The sequence below is a fragment of the Eretmochelys imbricata genome, chromosome 3 (genome assembly GCF_965152235.1).
Source record: "Eretmochelys imbricata isolate rEreImb1 chromosome 3, rEreImb1.hap1, whole genome shotgun sequence".
NCBI lineage: Eukaryota > Metazoa > Chordata > Testudines > Cheloniidae > Eretmochelys > Eretmochelys imbricata.
The window spans coordinates 35,979,528-36,000,763 of record NC_135574.1 but is presented as its reverse complement, the minus strand read 5'-3'; the positions used below and the strand labels follow the sequence as shown (position 1 = coordinate 36,000,763).

General features: G+C 39.6%; 1 protein-coding gene across 3 annotated transcripts in view; it reads right to left on the bottom strand.

Annotated features, from left to right (window-relative positions):
• The window catches only part of EIPR1 (EARP complex and GARP complex interacting protein 1), a 171,165-nt gene that overhangs the window by 147,783 nt on the left and 2,146 nt on the right, over positions 1 to 21,236 (bottom strand). Inside the window, exons 2-3 of one of the 3 annotated variants that reach the window (XM_077812577.1) lie at positions 9,294 to 9,377; positions 2,439 to 2,571 (exon numbers count right to left, since the gene is read on the bottom strand). In XM_077812577.1, the coding sequence (XP_077668703.1) occupies positions 2,439 to 2,571; positions 9,294 to 9,377 (217 nt within the window). Of the gene's footprint in view, positions 1 to 2,438; positions 2,572 to 9,293; positions 9,378 to 21,236 lie in introns of those variants that run through there. The other 2 variants (XM_077812578.1, XM_077812580.1) reach the window with 2 other exon arrangements.

The window sequence follows — 21,236 nt, the reverse complement described above, 5'->3', positions numbered from 1 at the left end:
TAATAATCAAGTTAAAAACAAGCATATAACTAAACAAATATGTCCAAGAGAAGAAGGCAACTTCTGTTATGGATGACAAACTAATTTACAAGAAGTTCAAACAGAAGAGATCCAGAAAGAAGGAAAAATAAAATATTAGAATACCCTCTCAGTTTTCCATGTGGCACTAACATGATTTAGCAAATACTAAGTTGAGGAACACAGCTGATTAAATGGTCTATGGGGGTAAGTAAATAGAAATAGGGAGACACAATATAGTGCAGTGACTTGAAAGCTAAAATTAATATTGTGGTTGAAAATGGGAGCCTATCTAAATTTTCCAGAAGGAGTCTTATGCTGCTAATTGAGAGATGGCTTCAATATGAATAACTAAGGCTATCCCAAGACAACCCCTCATATGTCTGGTAGCTAGACAAGAGGAAAGTTAGAGGCTCTTCTTACAGTGACAAAAATATGCAGCCAAAGTAGTAGCTTTAAAAGGGTTTTGATTGTTTCATTTGCTCGCATTACTACTTAAAGTAAGTTGCCCATTACATTCAATATTCCTTGTTATAAGAACACCACACTGTGTGTTTTCTACTCCATACATTGTTAGTTAGAAACATCAGTAATAAATTTCTGAATCAGAACTTGTTTTCTCTTAAATGCTTGTGGCCGATTATTCTAAATGAAGATGCATGAAGCCCACATAATACAACTTAATATACATAAACTTGTTGAAGTAAACAAACATGAGCTAGAATACACACAGGCCAGAACAGAAAAATCAAACATGTGACCTAGACATGGGTCCAAGCTGCAGAGATAAAAAATGAATATAGATTGAAACAGAACATTACAAAAAAACTGAGGTGTTTAGATTCAGCCCCATCATCTCTAGTATAAAAATATTAAATAAGCTACCTATTAAACAAATGCAATTCTTAAACTATTACACATATTCCTATTACAAACAATGCAACATGATACAGTCTTGAACAGTGATTTTAGAAAGATTTTCATTAAAGTTTAATATTTTCTAGAAATAAAAAAGTCCGAAGATAGCTGTAGACATAGTTTAAAACTATTAATGTTTACATTCAAAATTTTATATGTAAAAACTGAAAAAATGAATGGGACATCATCTACCTACTTACTCCACTTGCTGTACAACCGTAAATAAAAACAAGTATCTAATTTGTTCTTTAACACATTTCACACTATGCACAGTTCAAAGCTCTTTAAAATTTGTACTCACCAGCTCAAGAAAACTAACAAAAAACAGCATTAAGAAACTAGGGGTTTTTTGGTTTTTTGTTTGTTTTTTTTTTATAAACAAACAGAGTATACATGCACATTACCAGGTGATTTTATCAAGGAGCTACTGAGAAACTATCCTGAAGTTGTTTAAATAGGTATAGAATTTTAGGACAGATTCCAGCTCTTTCAACCTTCCCCATGGATCACTGGCAAGGTGAGGAAGTTATGCCCAATAAGTCACGCCAGTAACATTTTGTCTCTGTCTTTCAGTCCAATTCCCCCTTCAGAAAACTAAAAAAGTTTGTTACTGTACCCATCCACTATGAATTAGTTTTAGTTTTGTTAAGTGTAAGAAAACGTTATTTATTACCATTTTTATTAATGGGTTAGAATACCAGCAGTAAGTTAACAGAGTCTTAATTTCACAGATACAGCAAAAAGGTTGAAGTATGAGAAGTAGCTGAGGCTCTGGATCGGTCTCGAGATTCAGGAAAATAAATGTTAATTTATATTCCATTCACACTGAGAAGGTTATCTTCAAAAAAGTATGGCCTAGAATTTATTTTAACAAAACTGAATATTTATTCAAACTCCTATCATAGGTCCCTTTGCTTGCCAGAGATAAACTTCCCACTAACTAGTGGGAAAAGAGTGATTTTTTCAAACCTCAGAATATGTAGTCTTCACATATTCTAGCCCAGGAAGCATATAGAGCATCTTCAGACAATAGCTGTACATGCAAGTTTAGGCTGGCCAAAGAGTCTTAAGCTGTTGCTGGTGAGATATTTTAGGTAAAAACTATACAATCCTCTATGTGTGTATGAGTATTATATATGTAATTTGTAACTACTATATTAAAATGCTTCTGCACTTTCTAGAAGAGATTAGTGATGGCAGTACACTATTTTGAAACCACCTTTTACGTTACCAGTTTGAAAAACCAGTAAACATTAACTCTAAAAGTACCGAAGCCTACAAAAATATAGATATAAGGCAACTCTAGTTCAGTAAATTTAATCGGGCAAACAACTTAGATTTATTTTTTAATCTTGCTTCCATAATGTATATTTAAGAAAGCGTTTTGGAAAAGTGCAAAGAGATCCCATTTTAAGCTACTCGTGTATTGCCAGATGTGCAGCTATTGTAAATCCCATAAATATTAAAACACAAGTTCAAATAAGTTGTGAAAATGCACTTACTTTTATTGTAGCAGGTTGCTAGCACACCTTTATCTGCAGGACTGGCACTAATGTGCCAAATTTCACCCACTTCATGGATGAGAACATTTTTGTTTATAATGTTATTTTCATCATCAAAATCTATTATGTGAATCTACAAATACAATAAAAAGATAACATTAGGGCTCCACTGTTTTCCTATGGGTCTTAATTATACATGATGACAGCACAGAACCATGTAATATGAGTTTTATGACTGATATCTACTTTAATTAATTGTTATACTAACAATATAACTCTTTAATTTCATACAGGATATTTTCTCTAAAAAAAGTGATTATCTTATTGTGAAGAAATCCCTTTTGTTTTTTTTTCCCTGGTGTTGCAACTACAGCATACAACTGCATTTTCCATTTGATGGTTAACAGAAAATGAGCTACTAGAGCCCTAAACTTGCAGCTCATCACTTTGCTAGCATTCAAACCCTCCATTAGATGTCTAAGATAATTCTGTATCCAGATCAACAGAAATGAATCTCCCTTAAATGGATAGGAGGAGGGATTATTAGTAGATTAATAGGAAAATTGATGCCCTACTAGAAGTTTTTCAGCACTCTCTCTTCAGCTATTATATATATATCTGCACTTATCACCGACATCAGGAAATCTGTCACCATTTAAAAAATTGACATGGAAAAAAAATTCAACCTTTCAACTTATAACAACAGTCAACTTAGAATCTAGCCAATTGTTTATAAGTTTTAACAAGTGGTTTCAGGTGTTACTCACAAACCTCCCCCTTGCCAATTTTTTCTTTTGTTTTATAAACACTTTTCCCTATTTTTAAAAATTAGCTTTATTTCCTCAGCTACCATGTGGAAGACTCACACAAAAAGCAGGGGAAACGGACTAAGACTGCCCCCGAAAAACACTTAACATGCATGAGTAACTTTACCCATGCAAGTAAGCCCTATCAGAGGTTCAACAACAGAACCCTCTGCATGGCGAAGAAAAGAAATTAAACTAAAGACATCCTATTCCCTACTATTAAATTAGATCATACTAAAAGCTTAGCCACACAGTGCTGTAGGCAATTTTTTTGAAGTGTCAATGTGCTAGATAGAACCAATCAAGCCAGTTTTAGGATTTGTTTAGTTTTGCAGTACTGAGTATTCCCTTCACTACTAGATGATCTTGCTCTCAATCCATCAACTCCCAACCATAGCAAGGGTTATATCCTCTAGTCTCGTTCATCTCAAATTAGTATTCATCTTTTCCTCACTCTTCAGTGCTGCCATTAGCAATTACTTTCTTAAATTGGACTTTGGTTCCCGATACTAGTACCATACTCCTAATCTCCTGTCAGACTCTAAGACATCTAAGAATCTAAAATGCTCAAGGAGCCATCTCTCTCCAGTCATCATCTGATGACCCAAACCATGAATCCATCTATGAAGCGAAACATTATTCATCCCCTATACCAAGGCATATCCATCTTCCTGTCCAATTTAAAGTGACCCTCTGCCTTTCAAAATATTGTCCCTGGTTTCACATTACCTTAACTCTTGCTTGAGCATAATCTACTCTGCCAGACCCTACCTTGGCCTCCGCTACATCCTGTTCCCACAACTGTACATTATGACTTGTGCTGCCTCATCTATAATGATTTCTCCCTCATTTCATCTTTATACCTGACCTTCAGGCCTTCTCTTTTTAGCTCTTGACAGTCTCTGTAAAGCATGTTGTGAGACTCTTTATCAAAGGTAAAATGCATACTTGTACTGGATAAACTTACAACTCCAACTATTTGCAGACAAACTGGGAGCAAAATACTGTATATATTAATTTGGGACGTGAAGATAAAGAGAAGACAATAGCAATGGACACTGGAATTAGTCAGTGGAAGAATTCCTTCCTTTTATAACTCTTTGGCCTACAGTACCTCTACACAGCCCCAAAGTAAGGACTGAAGGGCAATTCCTATTATTCCTGCGACGTGAATCTTTTACAATTGCTTCTCAGTCTTACATCCCTGAGACAGTGTATTTGCCACTGAATGCATCCGATGAAGCTCTCGAAAGCTTATGCTCAGATAAATTTGTTAGTCTCTAAGGTGCCACAAGTACTCCTTTTCTTTTTGCGAATACAGACTAACACGGCTGCTACTCTGAAACCTGAGACAGACAGGATACCTCCAGTTCACCATTTCAAGTAAGAGAAAGATATATAGCAGGATGTTTAGAATGTGAGAATCACTGTACTATCCTGCATATGGGATAAAACTTCATGCCTATGCTGCAGCATGCAATACATCAGTCCTGCCTGTTTGCATCTTTTCCCTACTCTCAGCTTCCTCAAAAAATGTGAAACCTTCCACTGAAATTATTAAGTAGACTCCTTGCAGTGCAATTCATTCCCTAAAGAAGAACTACAAATCAAAAATCCATTTACTTCAACAATGTGTATTATATGTCCCCCATTAACAGGGTAAGTGGGTCATTCAGCACATGAACCTAAAGAATACCTTTTACCCTTATATAAGGCCCTTCAAAGTCATATAGACAGTTTCTACTCTGCTGTGAAGATTCTGCTTCAGCTGATCTCACAGCTACCAGGTAACTTTGCAGAAGCGAAGAGTCAACTCATGCAGGTTGAGGATAAATCCTTGATTAAAATAAAATTTCACATTTGACAAAAGGTTATTTATTTTTATATCCTTTTGGTGTAGGGAAAAATATGAAATATCCTTCCTTGGTAGCTCTGACATGCATCCTAGGTACAAGAAGAGATGCTACAGTGAAGTGTGAACATGTTGGCCTGCTGTAAGTAAGAAGGGAGGGGGCTTAACAACGGAAAAGAAATATTTTCTCTCCACGGTTTTTGTGCTAATGTTCTTCTTAGCCTGGCCATTGTGAGCATTCAGCACATATTTCTAAAGCTGATGAAATCTTGTTAGTTCTTCTGTCATTCATATTTAGTATTTTCTTCAAATACATTTGGGCCAAATTTATACTTAACATAATCCGATGCCATAACGGCAAATAAGACAGACCACCTCATATCACACTCTCATATGGGCTTCAACTCTGAAATGTACTAATCAATGTTGTTCAAGACAGACATCAAAGATCACCTAGGATGCATGTCACAGCTACAAAGGAAGGATATTTCATATTTTCCCTACACCAAAAGGATATAAAAATAAATAACCTTTTGTCAAATGTGAAATTTTATTTTAATCAAGGATTTATCCTCAACCTGCATGAGTTGACTCTTCGCTTTTGCAAAGTTACCTGGTAGCTGTGAGATCAGCTGAAGCAGAATCTTCACAGCAGAGTAGAAACTGTCTATATGACTTTGAAGGGCCTTATGTAAGGGTAAAAGGTATTCTTTTGCTTTATGTGCTGAATTATTATTGTTCCTACACTTTTAATATAAATGTTACAAATTAAGTGGTTTTCTGTTTTCAGTTAACCTTCTGTAAATACCTACATTTCTTCAGCTGCAAAGCTGTTTTCGAACCTCCTACCTCCATAAATCAGGACAGCTCTAGAACTAGCTTTCTTCTACAACACACCTTTATGTGACTTGAAACAGAACAAGAGATTCTGCATATATTGATGCTATATGAAAAACCCTCCTGAATGTATAGAGCCTCATTAGAAGTCACAGCACCAAAGGTGCCAGCCAGCTACTAAAGATAGGTCAAGTAATGGGAAAAAAGTGGTGCAGAATTAAGCAATAATGATTAAGGCCTATAACATTTCTTGGGGATTAATGACTAGCTGGGAGAAGATGATAGCATGAAGCACACCCAAGTGCCATTAACCACAACTATTTGTTAATAGTCAGCTAAAAGCCCTGTACCTCTAATGTTAGTTCTATTCCCTTGAAAAAGAGAAAAAAAGTCAGATAGTGAAAAAAAGTGCTTGAAGCAGGGTCAACATGTACCTACCCGGTTAGAGTAAAGAATTAGTGCCCATGGTCACCTTCTCAGAACCATGTCAACATTTCCCTTTCAGTAAATGTTAATGATTTGAAACTCATTGGATATTAGGTGACAACTAGAAGCTGACTTCGTCCTTAAAAACTAGTAATTAAATCCTCTGCTAAATACTCCGTGAAGTCAAAGATAGTTTATCCTAGGCAAAAAATTACATGTAATTACCTAGTTAGTAAAAAACACCTTCACAGTCAATAGTTAATCTTCAGGCATTTCACTATCTGAGATATAACAATGAAAAAAAGTTTTGCTCCTTGGTTTTTTTTAAACTAAATTTTTTCTGTAAGTCATTTTCTTCTCCCTCTGCCAACCATAGCTTATAAAGATATATAACACTGCACCCAGATCTTTATACCTTGAACAGCTTCTCTTCTTATTATTTATACACCATGTGCTTTCCCCTCTCCAAAACTCAGTTTCAGGTAGCTTTCCATTGCTAACTTCAGCTCCAGCACTATCTGTTCTCCCTTGCATGCTAGGTTATATTTGACAGGAGAAAAACAAAATAATCTGAATTTTGAAAATACTCTAGGAACATTGATCCCTTCCCTACATTTTCTATCGCAGGGGTGGGCAAACTATGGCCCGTGAGTCAGATCCAGCGCCTCAGGGCTTCGGATCCAGCCCGCGGGACTGCCAGCCCCGTGGCACCGCTGACCCCACACCAGGAATTGGCCGACACCACGTCTGTGCGGCCCCCATGGGAGCAGGGGCAGAGGGCTCTGCGTGCTGCTCTTGCTTGTGGGTACCTCCCCCGAAGCTCGGTTTGGCCAGGAACCGGAAACTGGGGCCAATGGAAGCTTCGGGGGAGGTACCCAAAGGTAAAAGCAGCACACGGAGCCCTCTGCCTACCCTTCCTGAGGGGCTGCGGTGCCGGCTGCTTCCTGGAGCAGCGCAGGGCCAGGGCAGGCTCCCTGCCTGCCTGCCCTGGCCTCGGTGCGCGCCGCTGCCATCCCAGAGCCACTCCAGGTAAGCAGTGCTGGGCCGGAGCCCGCACCCCAAACCTCTCCTGCCCCTCGCACCCCAAACCCCTGTCCTGAGCCCCCTGCTGCACCCTGCACCCCAACCCCCGGCCCTGAGCCCCCTCCCACACTCTGCACCCCTCCCTGCACCACTGCCCTGAGCCCCCACCCCCTCGTGCACCCAACCCCCTTCCCTGAGCCCCCTCGTATGCCCCGCACCCCTCCTCTGCCCCAACCCCTTGCCCTGAGCCCCTTCCTGCATACTGCACCCGCTCCCACACCCCAACCCCCTGCCCAAGCCCTACATTCATGGCTAATTTCCCCACCCAGATGTGGCCCTCAAGCCAAAAAGTTTGCCCACCCCTATTCTATCATGTCTCCTCAGTCTCCCACTCTTGGTATGTTTTTATTTTTCCATCATATTCTCTGTCAATTGGAAGGAGTAAGCTTTTCAGGGCAAAGGTCTGGTTTTCATACTACAGAGTGCCAATGTGACTGTACGAACAAACAAGGTGAAACTGCTGTGTTTGCTATGCCATTATGGATGCTGTGTTCAGTGGTTAAACTGAGGTGGAAGGTGGTGGTACTGTTCCAACCATATGAACCACCAAAGTGAAACGCTGCTCACACTGGATTGTACAGCTTTTCAAAATATGATTGTGCATGCCCTCTGAACTCAGCTCCCCATTGACAGAGCTTGACTTTGTCCATGCGCTCTGCTAGGCTCCTTGGGCTCAGCTCCTTCTTGACTGGCTGGGGGGAGGGAGGGGAACATCTCTCAAACTCAACACCTACTAGTAGCACCAAAATGAGAAACAGAACATGAAAAACAAAACAGTTCATGTTGACATTTAAGTTACTACTGGGCATCTGAGACAAAACTTCACTAAGATGAATGGTGATGAGCTTCTGTTCCAGGCTCTCTCCTCTCTCTAAACATCTTTATGTCATTTATACCCTTCACATTTGAGTTTTCTTTGCAATCATAACAGCTAGAGATTGACTTTTAAAAAAAAAAAAGAAAGCTGAGATTCTGGAGAATAAGATAGAAGCTTGAGAGAAGTGTCAGCACACTAAAGCACCATGCACCTCCTGAATCCAAGCTCTGTGTGCTAAAGGTATTAGTGAATAAATACTGTTTCTGATACTATTCTAATGTGAAAAGTCAGTGACTGTATTAACACTATGGGTTTTTTAATCTAGTTTAGGGCTCCAGCCTGCCATTCAATATAAACGCTTGTCCTAAAGTTAATCTTATAAAAAGTCAGCTATTTTACTTTTACAAGGAAAGATTGGACAAAAAAGATGGCTGTGTATAGGCTGTACGTCACTGTAGCCTTTACTCCCTGCAGAAACACAGTGATGGAAGTTTTATGGATATTCACAGGCAAAAAATGAAGTTTTTCTACAGCTCTATTCCCATGAGCCTATTACCTACACATACATGTCTTTAAGGAGTTCCACTGAAGTAAATCATGAGGTCCTAACTACAATTTCAAAATGGAAAGCAGGATTTTATTTTAATTGGGTTACCTGTTCTGCAGTTTAAACTGGTTCTACAAAATCAAAAGCAGAAATTAGTAATAGAACTGGTCAAATAATATTTGTTAAATAACTCATTTGATTCATTTGTAATTTCTCTCAAATAAGTTATGATAAACATTTTTAATTATTCACCAGTCTTAGAAAATGGGGCGACTATGACATTATATTAACCTTTTAAAAAAAAAGAAAAAAGACTTCTCATTCACCTAACTAGTTATCAAAATGTGTACATTTTGTTCACATAATACATTTTTTAAAATAAAGCATCTAATGCTCAAACTTGGCAGGAAAGTGAAGTAATAGACCAGTAAAAAAAGTTAAAGAATATTCCTGATACTTAACATGTATTATTCTGACAAAAGCTTACCTGATTATCATATTTGAGAGACTGTGTCCCAACCAAAAATCGAATGGCATCTGTTTCTGCTATCTGGGGTGTTAAAGCACGTGCCTAGCAAAAAAGAAAACCATTATAAAAATACAATGCAATACGTTATTGATAATTTGTGAAAATCTTGGAACATAAAAGACATCCCAGTTGATTACCTTGAGCACCAAACTTTTACACTGCATCTTTCTCCTGAACTTTATCTGTATTTAGGCTATTTATCTAAGTTTTCTAGTGTAAGGATTGCGTCTCACATCTGTAAAGTACCTACTATACTCTCAGTGCTAAATAAATATGGACATATTTATTTATTTTTAAAAACCACGATTCAATGTTAAGGATTTCTCCCAAATTAATTATTCTTAATGAACCCAGAATCATGGAACATGGGAAGGACGCAGAAGTGGCTGCAAAAATACTTAAGCCGGCTGCAATGACAAAGGGCATTCTTGGACAAATTATTCAAAATAAATATTTTACACCTTTAAGTAAGATCCGTGAACTCACACAAAGTCACCAATTCATTCTTTTCCCTACTATTCATAGGAGAGAGCAAGCTAGAAGGAAAGAAGTTCTTGGTCCTCCTTGCTTTTTAACACTAAGCCACTGAAGCTAAATCCTACAAGAATGACCAAAATGGAAATTATCACCCTCCACCTACTCATAAAAAAGGCACAGCACTGACAGTGATAATACAGCCTTTCCAGCCCTACCCTGCCATTTGCTTCCATCCTGTCCCCAAAGGACCTCCTCTCAGCGGTAGAGGATATTTCAGTCTTTGGCCAGTTTGCTAAAGAGACCAATAAGATGCTGTAATATAACGTCAGATAACTTTGGAATTCACATCCCCACTTGCTCTTAAATATCCCAAATCTGTAGATACTCCTGGCAAAGCCAATATTTTTAAGCAGGCATTTTGGAAGGACTGAGGTAGCCAGTAGCTCTGCCCACCTCCACTACAACCATTCTTTTTGGCTGACGCAGTTAAATGCTGGGTGATTAGGTCCGGTTTTGTTTTACTATAGCCTTATTGATTAGGAATCAATTTTTAATTGATGACTGAGGTGGCTAGAAATTTAGAGAGACATGCTTTTCGGAGTATTATTATTTTATTTATTTCATTTTAACCACAAGTTAATTACAGAATAGTATTTTGGAAAAACCCACTTAGATCTTCATTGAATAAAACAAGCAGTCCAACCATCTGTTTAGGGGGTTATGATCAGATTAGACCTCGAGTTCAGAATTCATTCTGGAACATCACTGAACAGATAAACATTTAAGATGCTAGACTGAATACTGATTTTAATGAAAAACTACATTTTCTACTTTAGATTTAAATCTGACATGGGTAACAAGTGAAATGAGTTTACAGGTCAAAAACTAGTACACAGTGAGCATTTAAACAAATCATAAAGTGAGTAGAAATTTTGATTCAACTGACGGTTTATTCTCAGGACATGCTAAAATCTGAAATAATAGAAAAGAATCACTGTGGATTTACAATGGCAGATCTATGCAATGAAACTTACATCGCATCTATCTGCATTGCGTCTATACAGAGCCAGCGTTGCTAGTCTGTAGTGTTCGGTGACAGCAAGAAAATTCACCAAAAAGCTTTTAATTTTTATAAAAATTTACATTGTGGATTTCCCCCCAGCCATGGTGAGAACTTCTTTTCATTCCAAATCCCCTGCCAAGTTCTTTTCACGAAAGCACCACTAGAAACAACCCAGTCATTACAAACCTTCTTCAATCAAATAGACTTCAGTTGTTTAACAAGTGGAGTAGAACAAAACAACAACAACAAAAGATCTCCTGGGTCTTTCATGGAACAAAGAAATACTGGTAAGAACTTTGTTCCCTCCTCTTTAAAAGAGCCTCTTTTTAAAAGCAGTTTAGACTCAAGGTGCACTTTAAAAAAAAAAGGGGGGGGGGGGAACGTCACCATATGCTGACATTTGTCTATCAACTTTTTCTTTTTCCTCCCCCTCCAAAAAAAAATATTAAAAATGGGAATTGTATTTTTCCCCACTCTGTTGAAAAGTATGAAAAGTTTGGGTTAAATATCTGAAATTGTAATACATTTCAAAATAAAGAACTGACTTCCTACATGTTATCCTTATACAAAGGATGGAAAAATGCATCTGTGTTTGTCAGATTCAGATCTGTCAATAGGGGCTTACCAGTATCTGAGACAGTTTGATTCTTAATAGGGATAATGGACCTTCAGATGGCCCATCCACAAGTATGCAAATCTGTTATTTTTTATAGTGTCTACTCAGGCAAGTTGATTCAGAGAAAGTCACAATGGCAAAACAAACAGCTATTGGTGTGCAGAAATTACTGCCTACCATGCTGACCAGTACTGCCTCTTGTTTAATTGAACTTCCTTGTTTGTGTATATCCGCCTGTTGTCTTCCGTCTTAGACCTAAATTGTAAGCTCCTTGGGGCAGGGACTGTCTTTTTGTTCTGTGTTTGTACAGCACCTAGCACAATGGGGTCCTGATCCATAATTAGGGCTCCTCAGTGCTATCGTAATACAAATAAACAAACAATAATTTCAACAGGTGATAGACGTACTTCAGATGGACAGAACATGTGGTCAATGTATAGGAGAGTAGTACTTCAAGCTTTGGCAACTGGTTGTTTAAGCTCTCCTCCCCTACCCTAATGATAAGCGTTGGTATTGAGTCACTGTGCACTGCTGCTGTCCTCCTCCATTTGAAGCATGCACAGCCTAATTCACCAGAAAGCTTGAGATACAGAAAACCTCAGCCCCACAATCATATCCACAATTGAATAGGTATAGGTATACCCTAGTTAATACTGAAATACAATGGTTATACTGAAAAGCATATGAACCACAGAGACGTAATCTAGTCAAGTGAATAAAATGAACTGGCATTTTCATTTACTGCATCCTAAAGCAGTTTATAGAGCCATGAATTACATAGCTGGAGAGGAATAACCATATGCATGCAAAAAAAGGGTCTATAATGCATCATCTGTTTCCAAGGTAGTAAAACTATCATACTTTTAGTAGCAGCAGTATCAGCTCTGAATCAATTTAAAACAAACCTTCCACCCCTCCACTACAGCAAAAAAGGAGACAAAATATTACTTCAAGAAAACAGTCATGGGATAAGAGGGAAAGTCCGCTCATGGATCAGTAACTGGTTAAAAGATAGGAAACAAAGGGTAGGAATAAAAGGTCAGTTTTCACAGTTGAGAGAGGTAAATAACAGGGTTCCCCAAGGATCTGTACTGGGACCAGTGCTGTTCAACATAATCATAAATGATGTGGGAAAAGGGATAAACAGTGAGGTGCCAAAGTTTGCAGACCATACAAAATTACTGAAGACAGTTAGATCCGAAGATGACTGTGAAAAATTACAAAGGGATCTCACAAAACTAGATGACTGGACAACAAAATGGCAGATGAAATTCAATGTTGATAAATGCAAAGTAATGCACACTGGAAAATGTAATCCCAACTACACAGACAAAATGATGGGGTCTAAATTAACTGTTACCACTCAAGAACGAGATCTTGGAGTCATTGTGGATAGTTGTCTGAAAACATCCAGTCTGTGGCTGTGAACAGCTCTGAGTTACCGAGTGTTTTTTCTCTGATGGAACTGACACTATTTGTCATGAAACTGTCATCTGACATTCTTCTCATCTGGGGCCTTTGACACATTCAGCCGATGTCAAACAGCTTGGTTTGGCGTGCAAGTGGTCAGCTTAGGGCTAGTGGTTGCTGAACTGCGCAGACTAATCAAATTCCAGCATTTCCAGTTTGAGTGAGTGATACCTAGATTCTGAGTCATCTCGTCCCATCATGCCCATCTAGTAGCACCCAGTAACTCAATTAGATGGGTCAGTTACATTTGGATCACCAGAGGATTCATATTGAACGGAGAAGTTGAGCATATTTAGCATCAAGGCACAGTGTGTAGACTAGATTATGGCCATGCTTAATGGATGCGTAGGCAGCTTTGAAGATGGCTTCTCAGAAATGACTGAAAGCTACATCGACGGGGAAGATGCGTGATGGTATAGAGACAAGACCTTATTCTAAAGCATCTGTGTACTTCTTCCAGTCTGCATTTCTGAAATTCCATCTTGGTTTGTTAAAGATTCTAATGATTGGGAGCTGTAGGCCAATGTGAATAATAGAAGGTCTGTGTTGGTTGTGTGGGAATCTTCCAAGACCAGACATAATGCAGGTTGGGAGTGACCATCCACAGATAACACCCAGCACAAATCAGGAGAGTATTCACAAGATCATCTGGCTTAGCAGAAAGTGCCTCTCTGCTTTGCATCATGGAGGAGGGCAAGATCATTGTTAGATGCCCACTCCACCAGTTGGTCCCCATTAGCATCTGATGCCCCAAGTATCCCCAGTCAGGATGGTGACTGTTGAAGCCAGCAACATAGACTGCTGCGTGAGATAGTCTTGACAGAACTTTCTGGTCCCAATTAAAATACGATGGCTTGTCAACATTTGTGATCTGGAAACTTTCCACCTGAGTCACAGAAACTAGTAGATGTAAGCTCAGTGGCATTTGAGATGTTTGAACAGATCAGCAATGGATCAGCATCTGACCTCTGTGGCAATGGATCAACATTCTTATTGCTCTCCCTGTGAATACTCAGTTCATACTTGGGAAATTGATGACCTAACCAGCAGACGACACTGAAAGTCCTTTCTAGGGCTGAATATCGATCACTTGCCAGATGACATTCTTGATGCAATTCCTTCCTCCAACATTTGAGCCATCAGGCTAGCCCTGAGTACTGCAACTCAACATTGCAGGATTGTCAGTAGCCAAATGCAGCAGCAGCAGCGATTTATCCTGTTGTCACAACAATGACATCATCTGCCTGCACGAGATGCACACTTCCACTGCAGAAACTGGGACTAGACAGCTGGGGATGGATCACTTGATAGCTGCCCTATTTTGTTCATTCCCTCTCAAGCATCTGGCATCAGCCACTATTAGAAGATAGGATACTGGGATAGATGGACCATTTGTCTGACCCAGCATGACCATTCTTAGTTCTTATCACATTGGTGACTCATATTCAATTTGTGATTCACTTTTAAGCCTTATCCTTTTCAACACTACTGCTGCTTAGGCAGTTTTCCCCCATTTTGTAGTTGTATGTTTGATTTTTGCTTCCGAGATGTAGCACTTTGCACTTGTCTTTATTAAATTTCATGTTGTTGATTTCAGAGTAATTTTCCAATTCGTCAAGGTCACTCTGAAATCTAATCCTGCCCTCCAAAGTGCTTGCAACCCCTCCCAGATTGGTGTCATCTGCAGATTTTAGAAGCATACTGTCTGTTTCATTATCCAAGTGATTAATGAAAATATTGAACAGTACTGTACCTAGGACAAATCTCTGCAGGATCCCACTAGATATATCCCCAAGTCTGACAGCAAACCATTGATGATTATTCTGTCAACCAATTTTGCACTCTTCTTATGGAAATTTCATCAAGATCACATTTCCCTAATTTGTAGAGCTGTGTCAAAAGCATTACTAAAAATCAAGATATACCACATCTACAATCTCCGTCTATTCTCTAGGACAGTAACTGTGTGAAAGAAGAAAATTTGGTTGACTTGGCATGATTTGTTCCTGACAAATACGTTGGCTATGATTATTATTACCCTATTATCCTCTAGTTGCTTACAAATGATTATTTAATAATTTGTTCCAGTATCTTTCCAGGTATTGAAGTTAGGCTGTCTGGTCTATAATTCCCCAGCTCCTCTTTGTTCCCATTTTTAAAAATAGGTGCTATGTTTTTCCTTCTCCAGTCCTCTGAGACCTCATCCATCATCCATGAGCTTGCAAAGATAATCACTGACATTTCTGACATAGCTTCAGCTAGGTCCTTCAGTACCCTAGGATGAATTTCATCAGGCTCTGACTACTTGAATACATCTAACTTACTACATGTACTCTAACTTGTTCTTTCCCTATTTTGGCTTGTATTCTTTCCTCCTTGTTGTCAATATTAATTGTGTTAAACATCTGGTCACCATCAACTTTTTTTGCGAAGACTGAAAGAAAATAGGCATTAAACACCTCTGCCTTCTTGATGTCACTCACCTATTATTACCTCTCCTTCCCTGCTACATACTGGACCTACACTTTCCTTTGTCTTTCTCTTGCGCCTAAGGTATTTACAAAACCTCTTCTTACTGCCTTTTATGCCCCTTTCTAGGTTTAACTTATTTTGTGCCTTAGCCTTTCTGATTTTGTTCCTACATGCTTGTGCTATTCTTTTGTACTCATCCTTAGCAATATGACCATGCAGTGTTCACTCTAATTTTTCCCACACATGCACGGAATGAATTTTGTTGTGTGTCACACATCACCTCCAAATTGGTGCACGTAAGAAAATGTATGTGTTGGGGGTGAGGCTGAGGGGTTCAGAGTGTGGGAGGGGGCTCAGGACTGGGGCAGAGGGTTGGGGTGCAGGAGTGTGAGGGCTACAGCTGGGGCTGCGGGTTCTGGGGTGGGGCCAGGGATGAAGGCTTTGGGGTGCAGGCTGCCCCAGGGCTACGGCAGAGGACTCGCCCCAGCTCTCTTTCCCCGCCGCGGCAGCTCAGGTCCTGGGCTGAAGGGTTGGGGTGCGGGCTCTGCGGTGGGGCCAGGGATGAGGGGTTTGGGTGCAGGCTGCCCCGGGGCTACTATGGGGAGAGAAGACTCCCCCCAGCTCTCTCTCCACAGCAGCAGCATCTGGGCGGAGCCCTAGCCGTGGCAGGTTGGGGACCAGGCTGAGTTGGGGCCGGGCACCTGTCCTCCAGCCGTGCCGGGCGAGGAGCGCCTGTCCCCCCGTTCGTGGCAGATCCACCGGGGTTGGGTTCCCCAAGTGCCTGCATAGCGCTTAATAGACTGCTGCTCGGCCACGCAGCTTACAGGGAATTTAGGACCATGCTTCCCACTTTTGTTGGATTTCTTTTTGATTTTCAAGTCATTGAAGACCTCCTGATGGACCACACACTGCCATTCACCCAGCAAACAAGCAGCAGACATATAGTGATCCAAGGGGATCCATTCACCACATACTCCAGTTTAGATGATCAACCTTCCCAGATGTAGTCCTGGACTGATGAAACCTGATCAGGTCCCTCAGGCTGGGACTCCCCAGGGATGAGCTACAGGAAATTTAGAAGAAAGAAAAGTTGCCTCAGGTGTAGCTTCACTCCAGAGACATCTTCATCTGCAAGCCTTCCATCCACCCTCAAATCTACTACTTAGGATATACGCACCTTCTGCTTCCATCTCCACACAAAACATGCAAATATCCAAGCACAGAAAACACAAAACACCATCATATTTTCTTCACAGCATCATCCAAACAACACTATTACAAACATACAAACAACAACTTCCCAATATGGGAAAACACTAGTACAAGCTTTTTCTACATAAACAATTTCCTCCATTTAAAAATCAAACACACAAACAAGATTAGCTAAAAATCTACACCACACACAAACACCCCCCTAACTATATACTACAATCCAACATACCAAACAGCCAAAAAATATCCATTTCTATTCTATCCGCTCTGTGTATTTGGGGATTAAAAACTGTACATTTTACATAAATATGTAAAGAAGAGATGTCATATAGGTAAGATAAAAGAGAACGCAAGCTTTGGTTGCAGACTGCCAGGGATGGCTAAGGACTTAACTAGGGATTTCCTGGACTCTTCTTTGGTTGTGCTAGAGAAACATTCACTTGCACAGCCTTAACTGATTTTTAAATGAAGATTTTTTGTTTTGTTTCGTGTAATGAAATGCTTTTTGCATGAATTTTTTCTCTGACATTCAACCTAAGTTTTCCACTGTCATTCTGCTACTCTTTGTTGCACCCTGTATGTCACACTAAACCGTTGTTCTCCTTTATTTGCATGTGTATCTTTCAAATTTGGGGAGCCTTATATCCCTAATTGTTTTTTGGTATTACAGCAATACATAGAGGCCCCAGTTGCAATCAGGACCACGTTGTGCTAGACTCTGTGCAATCACATAGTCCCTTCCCATCCCAGAAGAGCTTACAATAAAAATAGACAAGCCAGAAAAAGGATGGGAGGGGAAAACTGAAGCAGAGAGGGTTGAAGTGACTTCCTCCAGCTTACAAAGCCAGTCAGCAGGAAAACTGTGAATAAAACTTGTTTCTCTCCTGAGTCCCAGTACACTGGACTACACTCTCCACCTCTGACATCATTTGTCTCTGATGCCCCTGGGTACATTTATAGACATTTCTATGGCACTCATCACTGTAATCCAGCAAATACACACTTACAAATTATACTACAATATGGCAACTTCTTTCTGTTACAGAGATGCTCAAAAACTAATACAAGCATTCTTGATTTGGTCTTACTATTTCTGTATGGAGAAGAGCTAGTGTCTCTAGTTCAAGATATGATCCTACACAAGCAGTCAAAAAATTACTGGACATTTTTGCCACTCTCCTGCATTAAAAGCTAATTTAAATCCAACTGCTACTATTGACCCTTAATATTTTCATAATTGTTTAATTTCTGCAATGCTAACACTTAGTTTACAGATAGAAGCATGGACTAAGTTTCAGCAAGTTTTGTTTTGCAACAATACTAATTTTCAACTTTTAAGCTTACAAAGCAAAACAGTCGTCCAATGTATGTCTTTTAAAACTTGAAACATATGAGCTTTCCAGATAAACTTTATTGAAGTCACTCTCCGCAACACGAGAAGGGAACCTCTCAAGGTACAGAAATGGAGAAAGAGGAGAAGCCTAGACAAGAGTTAATTCAGGATTACTGCACATTTTAATTATCACTTGAAAAAGTTCCATCATGGTAGGATCTGAGCCGAAAAAGTTCAGTTATGGTTTTGTACTGAAAGCAAAACAAATTCTTAATTCACAACTATTCTAAATCCAAGGTGGGCAGAGAGAGGGAAGAGATAAGAGGAGCATTTAAATAGTAGATTAAAATCTAATCTGTGGGCCAATAGTGTTTGTTGTGGTTGTTGTTGTTTTTAAATGCTGTTCTAACCAATAAAGTACATGGATTTTAAAGTGCCATATTTTGGGGAAGATGGTCTGAAAATACATTTAGAAAATTTATTTTAAGCATTTTTTCCATTTTATCTATTCTCTCAAATACTCCAACCTATAGATTTACTTTTAGTATTTTGCTAGTGGTACAAGTTTAGGGACTGATACAGTTATACCTAGAATATCACTGTAAAATAATCTTTCAGGGCAAGATTTTGTAGTTAATGAGACTTCTGGGATACTCATTGTTTAATCTATCTGAATTAGAAGATTATACATCAGTAGTTCAATTTCAACCCAAGTAGATAGCACTGAAAAATCAATGATATGTGATAGAGTTTGGCCGCATGCATAAAGAAAGTTTGTAGTCTCTGGCTACCACTCAGATACCACTACACCACAGCTGATACCCTTCTCAGCAGAAAGGCCAAGACAAAGGTGAGTATGATGCTGAGGCACACTGACAGGGCAACATAGGGAAATTTGTCCCGGTGCTGCACCTGTTTTGCAGATAAAAGATAATTTTAGACTCCAGGTCAGTCAAGAGGACATCTTTCACTAGCACTAAAATCAGTCAACAACTTTAAAGAAAAAGTCTTTCTAACCCTTTGGGAATTCTGGATCATTACTCAAACAGCCAAACATTCATGGGACAGCCAGTCTGGAAAATGTCATCATTCTAAAAGCAAAACTAGTTCATAACTGATTCTGTGTAATGAGGTGCCCTATTTCTCAGTTCTTCTCTCTTTACAGCCTTCTAGCTCTAAGCAAGCCTGTTGAAACAAGTGGAAAATATGATTGGCACAGTTCTCTTAGAACATGCAATGCTAAATTTAAACTGTTAGATACTAAAAACTAACTTAACTTAGCTTTATCAGCGTTATTCAGTTCTATATTTGCCTGGGATCTAACTGTGGGAAGAGAAGAGCCACCGTTAATTCCAGGCATAGAAGGGAAAGGCAGCCCAAGGGATGGAGTTGTGCCCTTGACAAAAGAGGGCCTAAGTAACAGCTGGGCTCTCTTGACGTACTGTTACAACAAGACCTCAGCTGGAGCTGGGTCCAAGGAGGTGGACCTTCAGCAGACTGAGGGAAGAGCTTGCCTATATATGACAGAAAAATCCTGGTCAGGGGAGTAAGAGTGGTTGACAAGAGCAAACACCAAAGGTTTGGAGGATAAGAAAGGAGTCATCCTGTGGTGACACATACGTTGGCAATCCGAGGAACTGCAGGAGGCAGCTTGTTTGTGGGCCAGCAAAATGGCAGTACATCCACTTAACAGCAGGAAGTGATCTGCCTTGGAGAACCCAGCAAACAGCAGTAGCCAAAGTCTAATCAGACAGTTAGCAATTAGCCCTACAGGAAAGGCAAGACAGACCAAAGTCAACATTCATTTGACTAAGGAACATACTGTATAAGGAGGGCACAAGTGCAGGAACTCTACTTACGTTTCCTGGGCAGCAAGGGACTGAGGCTTAGAACTGCCATTCATGAACAAATAGAAATGTTTGTGGCTTAGAACCAAGGCCCTGTGTACCATGAGATTATGTGGCTGCATAATTCTCTGTTTTGTAAGGCTGCCACATAAAGGGATGTCAGGGGCTTGGCAGCTGGGGAGTCTGGAAGTAACTGAAGGAGCCAAACAAAATACAGGCAACAGAAAGAAGCACTTGCTCCAGCAGAATTTAAGAGCTCTCCTGGAGAGGTATTTCCCACCAGTGCTTCCTCAGTGCTCCAGGAGAGGTTACGTCAAAAGCTCTACCAAAGTGGAGCTGGGGATGGCTCCTTTCCTATGTGTCTTAGGAGAGCTATAAGAGGGAATGAGTCTATCCTGCGTAGTTCATATTTATTTATAGGCATTTCTATGGCACTCATTAATTTAATACCTAAGCACTTTACAAACTTGAATTTATTCATATGAAAAACAGAAATATTAGCCTCATTTTACAGATAGGAAACCTGAGGCACAGAGGAGTTTGCTTAAGTGGCTTGCTTAAGGTAACTCTATGGAGGCCAGAAATACCTAGGAATAACACTGTAGTCTGTGAGCTCCTTTGTGCCTCATCCACAAAACTATCCACCCTTCCTCCCCATTCCAAAACTGCTCCAGAGCAGAGCTCTGCCACATAGACACTTCCTCCTGCTCAGCATTAACTTTTACAAATCCCCCGTTAGAGCTACAGTCTCAGAAGGTCCATTGCCTTCTATGCTCCCAACCAGGCCTAATTCCAGTAAAACCTAATTCCTATCATCTGCTGCATATTTCCCAAACAATAAGTGGAACTGCTCAGTGCAGACTTGTGAACAATGGTTAGGATGAGATCTAAATGATTTGCTACACAATTTACATCTACTATATCAGATAGTACTTTGCTTAGAACACAATATACATTCTCTGATCCAAAATAAGAGCCTATGGGCTAGAGGTATTTAGGCATCTAATGCCCTTTAAAATCTGGAATTATCAACCCTGGAGAAATAGGAGGACATATAGCCTCTGTGATCCAATCACATAATGGTTATGATAGTCAGACTTGAGCTGATTTAACATCCAATAGTGTACACACAGAAACACAACTTGCAGAAACAGCTCCATGCTCTATTGATAATAAAAGCAAATACAACTGAATGGAAGGTGGCCAGATGGGGCAACAGGGCTCATACAGAGAATCATCACCAATAAGCATCATTAAGCAAATTCACTTGCCGTTTCTTCGACCATTTCAGTTCTGGGACCTGCAAAAAACTATCCTGGTGTGACATGAAAACACAATGGTATAACAAACAATTTTTCTTTGTGGGACAAATTCATAAAGGGAGCAACTATAGCACCAGCAGCAAATATCT